Source organism: Chiloscyllium punctatum, chromosome 38 (genome assembly GCF_047496795.1).
Source record: "Chiloscyllium punctatum isolate Juve2018m chromosome 38, sChiPun1.3, whole genome shotgun sequence".
NCBI classification, from domain to species: domain Eukaryota; kingdom Metazoa; phylum Chordata; class Chondrichthyes; order Orectolobiformes; family Hemiscylliidae; genus Chiloscyllium; species Chiloscyllium punctatum.
Window position 1 is genome coordinate 18,073,080 of NC_092776.1, and position 13,169 is coordinate 18,086,248.

General features: G+C 39.7%; 1 protein-coding gene across 1 annotated transcript in view; it reads left to right on the plus strand.

The window, feature by feature from the left end:
- The first annotated feature begins 272 nt into the window (after window positions 1–272).
- The window catches only part of eif3s10 (eukaryotic translation initiation factor 3, subunit 10 (theta)), a 42,186-nt gene continuing 29,289 nt past the window's right edge, over window positions 273–13,169 (plus strand). The window contains exons 1-3 of the mRNA XM_072557322.1: window positions 273–422; window positions 9,807–9,997; window positions 12,684–12,820. Of these exons, the coding sequence (XP_072413423.1) occupies window positions 374–422; window positions 9,807–9,997; window positions 12,684–12,820 (377 nt within the window). The 5' untranslated portion in view covers window positions 273–373. The remainder of the gene's footprint in view (window positions 423–9,806; window positions 9,998–12,683; window positions 12,821–13,169) is intronic.

Here is a 13,169-nt window from a genome sequence, read left to right on the forward strand (position 1 = left end):
AGACTAACAACCCTCTCAGAGGTGAAATTCCTCGTCATCTTAGTCTTAAATTGGCGCACCCAAGGGTTCTGGAGTCATGAAAGGTCTTTTTTTTCCCCACTATGCTGCTAACTGTTTTTAAATTGTCCACAGACATAGCGATTCCGGAGCCTGAGAGACTTCCTGGCTTCAACTGAACGGGTCTTAATGCGCATGCGCCGAGCGTGGCGGTGTCGGAGTGCGCCTGCGCAAGGTGCCGGCGGGCGCCGGGCGGCCCACGTGGGTGTCGTGGGTGTCACGTGACGCTGGCCTCCATTTTGAAGCCGTCGGTTCAGCGCCGTGCAGCTCCGCTGGTGGTGGGTCTGGTTGGGGAGGGAGTGCGGAGTCTGAAACCATGCCGGCATATTTCCAGAGACCGGAGAACGCTCTGAAACGAGCCAATGGTGAGCGACTGGGGTTAGTGTGGCGAGAGATCTGGCCTGGGCCGTATGGCTGAGGTGGCGCAGGCCTGGAGGAGGGAGAGGCTGCGGCCTTGCACCAGGCCTGTGGCTCATGCACATGTTGCTCGACCTCTTATCAACTTAGGAGTGACTCGCTTTTATATAAAATATAGCAAACCAAGCTCACTTGTCACTTGCCTTTATTTACTTCGAGAAAAGCATCTGGATTTGTGCATTGTCCCGGAAGTGAAATTCTCCTATCTTAAATCGAAATTTAATTTGCAGTTTTAAGTCCTGATTAATGAATCAGTAAACTAATTATAAGACATCTCTACCTTTTTTGCATGTTTGGTACTATATAATGTTTGGTTTTGTTTCGAGGTTGAAAGCCATTGTGATGATTCATGGCTATCTTAATCTTCCCTTTTGTTACTGGCCCTCAGACCAAACCAAATGTCTTTCTTTCAACATCGTGATTGTATTTATTTTTGTTGTTTAGATCTCAATTAATCCCATCATTGAATGTTCTGAGTACTGCCATGATAATAGGTCTTCCTTTTCTTTCGAAATGATTTTTTTTCTAATTGGGGCAATTTTTGTTTGATTTATCTGATCTGCTTCTGGTCTTATCTAACTTTAGTTTGCTCGGAGGTATTTTGTTAGAGATAAGCTAGTCATTGATATATTAACTGGGAGTTGGGTGTGATATCTGGGGTGTGTAATGTGGTTTAGTTTGAAACTATATTTTACAGTGGGTCTTGCCAAGGAAATTGGAAATTTTAAGGTTTATATTTTTTTAAAATTACCATAAGGATATCTAGGTCATTAGGAAGTGTATGAAACCAGTAAGAAGGGAAGTTTTGCATGATATGTGACAGGAAATGTTAAAAGTAATACAAGTTATTGGGGCTTGTGGGGAGGGGATGATATCAGAAAAAATACTTAGTTTAGCATCAGTACAAGTGAAGTTTCTGAGCTCTCATGTCTGTGAATGAACTTGTTTAATCTGATCAATACAAATCACATTGAGAAGTCTTGTCTGACTTGCTGCTTGTATATGTGCAATTTCCCCTTCAAGGTACTTGCTATCCTGCTGTTCACTTCTGCATCAAAATCCTGTAATTCTAACCCTAATGACATTATGGGTCTACCTACAGTATATAAACTTTAGCAGATCAAAAAGGCAACTCACCACCATGGTGGCTTGACCAGTGCCTATGTCTTATGGAAATATTTTTTTAAAAAAGATTTTAGTAGTTTTAACTTTCAGAAAGCATTTGCTCTGAGATTCTGCAAAGGGGGTTCCATAAAAAGAAGATGTAACTAAAGGTAACCTTGTAAGGTATCAGGGATTTCTTGTCTTGGGTGATTAGAATGTTGATGTTGGCACAACAAAAACTGGCTGAGGCTAATGAATAGCATGGCTGCTTTCTGAAGAATGCTAAAAAAGTACATGAGAGAAAACTTTAATATGGTTTGAAAGTTTACAGTATTGTAGGTCAGATGTGTGGAAATATTTGTGGAACATAATCACCAGCATGGACTATTGAGGCTGAGTGGCCCTTTATTTTTTCTATATTATTCAACATACAGTTTGGAGTTTGCATATTGGGAGGGCACAATAAGCTGTTTGACAGTGGGGAAATTATGACATGCTGTAGATTAACAGGTCAAAATTATTGTAGACGGTATTCAATATGGAGATGTGACATCATCTATTTTAGATCTAAGGGACAAATTTGGATACTGTATTTACTTACCTGAAGCAAAATAAACGGATTCGGTGTTAGTATATACACAATCCTAGAGGTAAAGGAATATTGGTGCTTGTATACCAAAGGAGGAAATCTTTTCAGTTGGTTCAGTGACACAGCCTTGTTTGATCCAAATTTTTATTGATCTGGTTCTCTGGTTGTATTAGTGAGAATCACATTTTGCATGTCTGCACAGTGTAGGCAGAGGATTCCAGCCAGACCTGAGGCCAGTCAAATTTGAGACAACTTGATCAGCTATCATAGTTGAGTCTGAGGCTTCAGTGAAGGTGATAACATCTATTTACAGTGGCTGATGCTGTTCCTTCTTATAAAAAACAAACAGTCTTGTTTAATGGATTGCAGTGACTTTTGTGTTAATATGCATGATGGAGATTTTTGGTGAATTGAAGCTGACACTTGAAAACTTTGGAGACACACCACCGTGACAAGATGCTTCAAATCCTATGTCAAAAAAGACCCAATAAGCAACACCTCAAGCAACTTGTCCAGGAATTGAGATGCTCCACTGGGTGGGACATTGCTTAAATGCTTAATCTCAGAGCTCTGATCCTTTACTTGGAACTCTGTCTGAGGACTGGATATGTTTTGGTGATTGTCTTGAAATCAAACATGCTGGCTGAATTGTAGAAGACTCGAGCTTGTCACTGACCAAAATGGAAAAGGTTTATTCAGGAAGACACCAAACACATTGTGAACATGCAGAGGTAAGCCAAGACATTTTGAAGGAGTGAACAAACTTCTGAAAAGTATTTAAGCAGCATTTGCCATGAGTGACAATGACTGCAGGTTGCATATAGGTTCTGAAATATAGCTGATAAGACCAATCGAACATGAGTGAAAATGTGTCCTCCTGTCCCCAAGGACTCTGTCAGAAGAAGTTTTGCCAAAGTCTTGCGGTGCTCTGTAGCCTAACAATATAGATTTAAAAATTTGGAAAAATATCACTTTTCATAGTTGAAGTATGTTTGAATTGTGCTGAATGCTTCGTTTTGGAATTCCTGCTAACAAATGAAATAGACAATTGTTAGTCTCACACTGACTTTATTTAACTTGCAGTCCTTTTGACTGTTATCTTTGGTCCACATAATGATCTATACAATTTTAATTCCTTTGGATTTTCCTTTGCCTTCTCGCTAATCAATCCAATTCAGAAGTTGACTGTCACCATTGTTGAGGAAAAGAAGGGCAAGTTGCAAAGAAGGTTGCTAAGAAAACCATGAAGTGCAGCAAGAGGAGAACTAAGTCCAGGAAAGTTACTTTGTGTACATCTACAAAGTGAAGCAGGTTCACCCTGACTCTTGACATCTCAAAGGCCATGAGCATGATGAACTTGTTCATCAATGATATTTTCGAGTGCATCATAGGGGACTCTTTACACCTGGCCTATTACAACAAGTGTGGCACCATCAGCTTCTGAGAGATCCAGACTACCATGTCTACTGCTGCCAGTGGCACTGGTCAAGAAGTGTCAACAGGGACAGAGAAGGTGACCAAGTACACCAGCTCCAAGTGATACACTGCATTGCACAGAGGGGAGGCGGGGGGGGATATAACCAGTCATATATGGGCTATCACTGTCAGTCTCTCTTTCCTTGTCCAAGTAAACATTGGTCTGAGTATCAGCATGCTGCGATCATGCATTTCATCATGCCTTTATTCCCAAAACGTCGATTTTGAAGCTCCTTGGATGCTGCCTGAACTGCTGTGCTCTTCCAGCATCACTAATCCAGAATCTGGTTTCCAGCATCTGCAGTCATTGCTTTTACATCATTGGTAAGCACAATCCAGTGCTCTGCTGATGATCTCATGAACTTTCCAAAAAGACATTTCTTATTTAGGTCATATATAATATACTTGTATCACATTAAAAACAAAACCCTGAGTCAATTATTGGCTTGATTTATGTATGTTGATGTGTGTATCATTCTGTCACTATAAATTTTTTTTGTAACAGCTGGAAGTGTTCTTTTGAGAAATTGCTCACTTTTCATTTCCACTGTATCTTGGCACTCACTTGAGATGCCTAGTGTGCTGATAAGTTTGCCTTTTACAGTTAGCTTTTACACTGTTCAGCTACACCCATGACTGGATTTTGGATATGTTGAAATGACATTTAAAATAAGATCTTTGCCATCTTCCCTTGAACAAAAGCGTTCCATATGCTTCAGAAGCATATGGAACACTTAACACTAAATCAAAGAATGTGACTGAAAGCTGGTTTGAAGAGGTGCATACTAAGAAGCATCTTGAAGGAAAAGGGACTTCAAAGGGAATTTGGTGTTCTAAGCAGGGGCAATCCTGTTGAACAGGCCAGTGGTGGAGAGGTGATGCAAGAAGGATAAATCGGTCATATCCATTCAGTCAGTTAAATGCTGTAATGTTGTAGAAATTTTAAATGGGTAACAATGGTAGTGTTCAGAGGAAGTGTATCAGTAATTGAGAAGTTAGTTGCACATTGTATAGAGGGAATATTAAGAATGGGATCAATAGAAAAAGAGGTATACACCCTGCAGTAAGTGGGCATGCGAATGGTGTGAGAGAGTGATCCATGTTCAGAGTTATGTGAAGGGACAGGTGCTTTCCTGGGGGAGTAGGAAGCATAGCGTAGCAAAGCTGATTGAGTGGAAGCTGTTAATTCTGATAAAAATTCATCAGTTCCATGATAGAAATGAGTGAGCAAGTCAAGAATCAAGATTTGAAGGGACTGGTTTTTATTGATGGAAATAAAAACAGGATGTAGCAGGAGACTATCTTTGCTATAAGTCTGTAGTAGTGAGTAGTTTTGAGAGCAGGATGGTGCTTGATGTCTCTGTTATAGTATTGGGAGACTGACACATTTGTGCTCCGATGGCAGGAAATGGGGAGATGGTGGATGAGTTCAAGAAAGTAATCAAAGCTGACTTGTATTTAATGGCTGAAGGAGTGGCCTCTGAAGAGAAGTTTCAACATGCTTTGTTAGGATTTGAGTATCATTGGAAAGATTAGCATTTGTTGCACATCCCTAATTGACTTTGAATTGAGCAGCTTGTGAAACCACTTCTGAGGTCACATTGAGAGTCAGCCACATTGCTGCTGCTGCTGCTGTTCTTGAGATACCTGTGAACCAGGTCAGGTTAGGACAGTTATTTCCTTTCCTAAAGGACTTTGCTGTAAAAATGCGTCAACAATGGCTTCATAGTCACAATTAGTGAGACTTAAATTCAGATTTATTAATTGAATTTAAACTCCTTTAGTGAGATTTTAATCTGCATCCCCACATCGTTAGCCTGGACAGACTAGGTTGTTAGTCCAGTGACATTACCACAATGCTATTGTGACCCTACACAATTATAAACTTGTTCATGGGTGAATGGACTATGGAGAGGGCTGCTGATGGATCTACTGGCAGAGTCAAAATAGGTAGCTCTTAATGAATAGAATATGGAGGTTGGTGAAATTTGAACCGAGCAGATCTCTGGGCAAGATCCCAATGAGGAAAGTGTGGCTATCGGGATATCTGATTGCAAAAAGCCTGTGACGTGTCCATTATGGGTTCCCTTTTAAGAGGCATGGATGTCTCCTTTATTTCATGGGATATGGGTGTTGTTAACCACGTCAGCTTTATGCTTTGGAGAAGTTTGTGATGAGACACCTTTGAGAATTGTTGTAGTCCCTCAATGGAGGTGCTGCCACACTACTGTTAGGGGAGTTTCAGAATTTTTTTTTAACCCAGTGATAGTTCCAAGTCTGGTGTGTGGTTAGGAGGTAAGCTTGCAATTGGAGTTAGCAAGCATCTGCTGCAATTGTCCTTCTAGGTTGCACAGATGATTGGTAGTACAGTACTTTTGAGGCTCTATGATTAATGTAGTGCATCTTTGTAAATGGTATACACTATGCACTGATGAAATTAACCATCTTAAGATGGTCAGGCTGAGGGCAGTATCCCAAGGAACTCCTGTACTGATGTTCTGAAACTGAGATGATTGATATTCAAACCAGTCTTTCCCTTCCTGTAACTGCGAGCAGAAGTAGGATGTTTGGCCCATCAAGTTTGCTCCACTGTACAGTGAGATCATGAGCTGATTTAATAATCTTCAACCTCACTCTCCTGCTGTTTTTCCCCATAACTCTTGATTTGCCTTATTAAAAAATTGTCCTGAATGTACTGAACAACCCAACCTCAGCAGCTACTTGCAGTAAGGAATTCCACAAATTCAATATCGGAGAGAAGAAATTCCTTAATCTCTCTATTTTAAATGGGTGACCCATTGCTTTGAGATTATGCACTCCGGCCTTGGACTGTCCCATTAGGAGAAACAACATTTGCGCATCTACACTGAAGGGTAAGAATCCCTAAGAATTTTTTATGTTTCAAAAAGGCTGCCTGTCATTCTTCTATATTCCGATGAGAGCAGGCTCTACCGACTCAACCTCTCCTCAGTCATACAGTATGAAACAATTAGTCCAACTAGTCCTTGCCGACCAAGTTTCTACATTAGTCCCACTTGTCTGTAAGTGGCCCATATCACTCAACCTTTCCCATTCATATACCTATCCAAATGTCTTTCAAATGTTGTATCTGTACCTGCATTTACTTCATCTGGCAGTTCATTCCATGTGTGAACCACCTGTGTGGAAAACGTTGCTCCTCGAATTGCTTTTTAAATCTTTCACTTACCTTAATACACTCCAAGTTTTGAACTCCTCCACTCTAGGGAAAAGACCTTTTTAATATTCACCTTTTCGATGCCCCTCAAGATTTTATAAACCTCTAAGGTCACTCAGCCTTCTATGCTTCAGGGGAAAAAAGTCTTAGCCTGTCCTTATAACTCTCTCCATCCAGCAACATTCTGGTAAAGCTTTTCTGAACCTTCTCCAATTTTAATAATATCCTTTCCATAGCAGGGCAGCCAATATAGGGTACTCCAAAAGTGGGTTCGCTAACATCCTGTGTAACATCAAAATGATCCAACTCCCTTACGCAGTGGTCTGAGCAATGAAAGTAAGCATGCTAAACACTTTATTAACCACCCTGTCTCCCTGTGATGCAACTTTCAAAGAATTATGTACCTGAACCCCATGGTCTCTTTTCAGCAACACTACCCAGCCCTGCAACTAATTGTATAAATTCTGCCCTTTTACCAAATGCAATACCTTACATTTACGTAAATTAAACTTCATCTGTCACTCCTCAGCCCACTTGACCCAATTGATCAAGATTCCTTTGTAATCTCTAATAACTTTCACTTTTGACTATACCACCAATAATGGTGTCATCCACAAACTTAATAAACATGCCTCCCAAATTCTCCTCCAAGCCATTTATATAAATGACAGACAAAAATGGACCCAGCAACAATCTCTGCGGAACACAATTGGTCACAGGCCTCCCATCTAAAAAACAACACCCCTCTTCCACACTCTTGCTATCAAACCAGATAAATGCAGGTAAATCCTATCTGTAAGAATCCCCTCCAACAACTTAACCACCACTGATGTCAGACTCTAATGTCTATTATTTCCCTGCTTTTTTCTGTTTTTGCAGCCTTTCTTAAATAAAAGCACATCAGCCATCCTCTAGTCATCCGGTATCTCAACTGTGGGTGTAGATGACACAAATATCTCTGCTAGGACCCCTGCACTGTCTTCCCTAGCTTCCCACATTGTCCTATGATAAACTTGATCACCACCTGGAGATTTATCCACCTTTTGGTTTGTAAGGGTCCTTCTCCATTGAGATAGTTGAATAGACCTGCCACGCGTGCATGCGAGCACGCACACACACATACCCTGCCCCACTGGAACCTTGTCTACCATGGTACCAGTGCTACTGCCCCATAAACGGAACATCATTTACTCTGCCAGTTTGCTTATGGTTCGGTAGTACGCCTGAGATTATTGCCTTGGAGTTTCTTTTTAATTCTGCTCCTATTTGTTCAAATCTTTCAGTTGGACCTCCATTCCACAACAATCAGTGTTCTTTGTACCAAGCAGTGGCAAGTTTTCCACTTATTCTAAAGTAAATTGGAGTCCTAAGGGCTCCTTGATGCTACTTTTGTGACCATGATAATGGGAGCAGTGTATTTCATAGAAATACCCTGGCCTCATTTCTATATCTAGAGTTTGATTATGTTGCGAGCAATTCTCACAATTTACTGAGATTTGCATTGGAACCAGATGGCGAAGGCTCATGCAGCCTGTCTCCTTGACTACCGCCCAGGGGCCTAACTTTGGTCATGAAGTGCTTTGAAAAGCTGGTCATGGCATCAATCAACTCCAGCCTCCCCACTACTCATGACCTATTGGACCAACAGATCCACATCAGATGCCATATCACCTGCACTTCGTTCCTCCCTAGAACATCTTGACACCAAGAACAGCTACGTAAGAATCCTACTCATTGACTACAGTTCAGCCTTTAACACTATTATCCCCTTGAGTCTGGTTACTAAACTTGGTGATCTCGGACTAAGCCCCATCTCTGCAATTGGATCCTCAGTCTCCTGAGCCACAGGCCACAATCATTGAAGATTGGGGACAATATTTCATCGTCACTAATGCTCAACAATGCTGCCCACCAGGGGTGCGTACTCAGTCCCCTACTGTACTCACTGTATACCATGACTGCCTCAGCAAATACCAGACTAATTCCATTTACAAGTTCACTGATGCCACCATAGTCAGTCCAATCTCAGATGGCGATGAAACAGACTACAGACAGGAGGTGGAAGACCTGGAAAAATTGTGCACAGATCAACTTGCTCTCAATGCCGGCAAAACCAAGGAACTCATTATTGACTTTCGGCAGGATGTCACTCATACCCCCCTAACATGTTAACAGCGAAGTGGAACGAGTGGAGAATGTCAAGCTCCTGGAAGTGGTAATCCGCAACAAGCTTTCTTGGACTCTTCGTGTGGATGCGCTGGTTACAAAGGCCATTCTTCCTCAGGCAGCTGAGGAAATTTGGCATGACGGCGAATATCCTTGCCAACACTTATAGGTGCGCCATCAAGAGCATTATGTCTGGATGGATCACTACCTGGTATGGCAACTATACCATTCAAGATCGGAGACGGTTACAGAGAGTAGTGAACTCTGCCCGGACAATCTCAAAGACCAACCTCCTACCTTTAGAATCCATCTACCAGGCCCGCTGTCAAGGAAACCATCAGGGCGAAGGTACAGAAGCCTGAACACACGCACCAGCCGGTTTCGAAACAGTTTATGCCCGATTTATTAGAATACTGAATGGACTCTCAAACTCTTAACATTCGCCTTTATCTATTATTTACTTTCTAGGCTACTTAACTATTTGATTTGCCTGTATTGCTAGCAAGACAAAGCTTTTTCACTGTCTCGGTATAAGTGACAATAAATTCAATTCAATACTTCTGACCTGCTTGAGAAAATGTTGATCTTTTTTTGTTAGAATTAGCTTTCCTAATTGAATAACATTTATAAGCTTGATAACCAAAGTCGTCCACAAATGTTGTATTCAGTAAGTCAAGTGGAAAAGTTCTGTTGTCAGTCTTGACTTCTTGGTTACACTGCCTTGTTTAAAATTTGGTGAATGTTTTATTACAAATTTGTGATCTGTGGATCCTTAATATAAACACTACTATTTAATTGCAGAATTCTTGGAAGTTGGCAAAAAACAACCTGCTCTTGATGTGTTGTATGATGTTATTAAAAGCAAAAAACATCGAACATGGCAGAAAATACACGAGCCGATCATGCTCAAATACCTGGAGCTGTGTGTGGATCTTCGCAAGAGCCACTTAGCAAAGGAAGGATTGTATCAATACAAGAATATCTGCCAGCAGGTAAGTTGAACTTGTGGAATGCTATGTACACAGATTGAAAAAGTTCATGGCATGGAAATTAATAATCTAGTTTCTTCTAAGTTTTATGTTTCTGAAGTTGGCCAATTGGAAATTTGCAAATAACATTTTTAGTGGCCAGTTATTGTTCAAATAGTATTCAAATAGAATCCAAAATCTTAATGATTTTACCATTGTTTTTAATGTGCATATTTTTCTATTTCTCACTTGTCCTTGTGCATTTTTTTTGCATTTTTTGAAAATACAGCAGTAGAAAGACAGCATATGAACAGGGACATAACACTCAGCCAACATCTGTTCAATGTGCAAGTATCCCACAGAAAAAAATGGAATAGGAATTAAGAGAAGTAAATTGAAATAGATTGCATGAAAAGAGGCAAGGCTAAAAAGAGGTCTTTTTAGGGTGTGATGGACGCAAGTTTAGAGGCAAGAGGAGAGCACATGAACTAGATTGGAGGATGATAGCAAGTTTGAGGTCGGGTGAGCAACGCAATGAAGGAACCAGTGGGATAGTTTAAGGATAGGAGTGAAATGTGAAAAGAATACGTTTGTGAAGTGCTTTTCCATAAGTTTGTTTATACTAATTAAAATGCAGAAGATTGAACAGCAGAGTTTTTGACAAATCAAGCTTGAGTCATGGTGCAAGTTTTAGTGGCAGTGGGATGAGGTAAATGCCAATCCAGAAGAGAGTTACTTTTCCAATAGTTCAAGTAATGGGCTGAAACTGATGTTATGACCTCAACCAATTTTTAAAAAATAAATATGTCTAGATAAGCCAGATTCAAACATGGCTTGATATATTGAGTTTTGATTTTTGTTTTGGTTTTAAATGGTCTCTTGTTGAAATACACGTATGCAATACTGCAGATGTTGCCTAAAGAATAAAACTGTTTAATGCAAAATAAAATAGAATAAATCAAACCATCTTTTATAAACTTCAACTTATACAATGTATAATTTTTTTTACTAAAAGAAAAACAGCAGCTTTTGTATTGTACCCAGAAACACTACTTTGTACGATACTGTCAAAGGTGTCCCCATCTCAATAGGTTTAAGTCACCTGTACCTTTAATTTTTAGTCTGAGACCGCAGACAGCGGTTTTCTGGAGCTACTGTGCATCTGATTTTAAACCTTCTTGGCGTTTAAGTAACCTCCTTCAGGGTTTTATACCAGCAAGTCTAGACTGGGGCTAACACAGCCTTTATTCTAAGGTCATCTAGTTTTGCTATATTCTTCCCTCTTCAGGACCACCGGTCTTTATAGCCTTATTCATCCAAGGATGTTGCCAGCAACAAAAGATCTCTAAGCGAAAGGTGTTTCTGTTAAGCTCATGACTTTGCAAAGTAGAGTTTTATTTACTTTGTTTAGTAGTGTTTTATGACTAGTATATGTAAAAACCTTTTAATTTTAAAGGTAGGGCTGTAACACTTTTTAAAAAAAGTCACCATAGCTACAGAAATACTTGCAAGTTAATAATTAACTTTGGAGATGCAGAAACATCATTACTAGATCTCAAACTCTAACTTACAATAAATATTGAAAACATATAAATCCGTCTCTGTAAACAGAAATCTGGGTTATACAAGGCAAGAAGGTTGAATGATGTCTAATTTGATCTATAGTTGAGTAGGATGTGGAAATAAAGCTTTTACTCCAGTTTCTCCTTTTTATTTTTCTTTGACCTGCACCAAAATAAAAAGCTACATTTTAAAAGCATGGAATTCATAATGACCTCACCCAGACTTTCTGGACTCCTTTGAGATTCATTGTCCCAGGATCTGGCAGTAAATATTTAATTGAAAGTCATTTAACTTGGTCACTTAAGTGTTTCGACCTTAATCCTGGAATGGATGGATTATTTTTCAACAAAATGTCAGCCTGTTATCTATCTACTCTTCTACCTATTGAAATTCAAAAATAGTTGTTGCTTCCAATTTTGCTTCAGTGGCTCCTCCTAAGAGGTGTTTGGCTCCGACTGACTGTTATCCACTCAACATTTTATGTAATTATTTATGGGTCCTGTACGATAACCATTTACATGTGTATATACTTCTATCTCCCAAGCGTGCTAAATTGCAGTTATGATAGGACTACTCGATTCAGACAGCACAATTTGACTTATTTTGTACAAAAACCATAATGATGCACTTCATGCTAGATTATCTGTCTGCCTTGATTTGAAGAAATTTTGACAATTCTCTCCTGTACTTCATTTCACTGGCATATTGCCACAGACATTTTTCATTTTGGCTAATACTGTTTTTGCAGATTAGCCTGATCTCTGTATCTGTTTAGGGTTTTTTTTGTTTGTGTTTTGCTGTTTGCTGTCAAAAAGGGTTAGACTTCTACACTCCCTGCCAGCCACCATCCAGTGTGTCACCAACAAAATGGATGTGATATTCGTTACGGTAGTAAGCTGGCAAGCAGTTACATCCACAGGTCATGGTAATATGGCAACTGCTTTTACCACTTTTTATATGTGTGAGTGCTTGATGCATTAAAGCAACATTTTGGAATCAATTCTATACCTCAACAGTTTCATGGATACTTAAATCCTTAATTGTGACACTGGTTATTTCCAAATTGGCCAGTTTTGTTAGGCAAGAGTTTGGCTTTGATTCTGCTGGCATACCTTGTGTTTTTTTTTCTTTTTTTTGCATTTTACAGGTAAATATCAAGTCCTTGGAGGATGTGGTTAGAGCTTATCTGAAGTTAGCGGAGGAAAAAACTGAAGCTGCTAAAGGAGAGTCTCAACAGATGGTACTTGATATTGAAGACTTGGACAATATTCAAACTCCAGAGAGGTAAGCTGTCACGAGTTTTGGTTTGTGTCTTGTGCATCTGGAGTCCAAAAGAATTGACTTTTGTGATTTTGTGTGCTGACCTCTGAAATGACTGAAAATAAATTTGTGATAAATGATTGATAGGAGTTTAGATTGATTATTCTACAGTGGTAGTGCTTTGTTTAAGTGGTTTTGCTTTTAAGGCCAGAAAATGGTATTGTCTTTGATTTCAAGCTGGCAGTTTTATCGTTCTGAGCTCTTTCAAATTGTGGGATATGAAAAGTTTTTTAACATGCTGGTCACTTGCATGCTCTTGTTTGGTAGTCTCCAAGCAGACATGAAAGAATGTGTAACATCAGTACTCTGCACT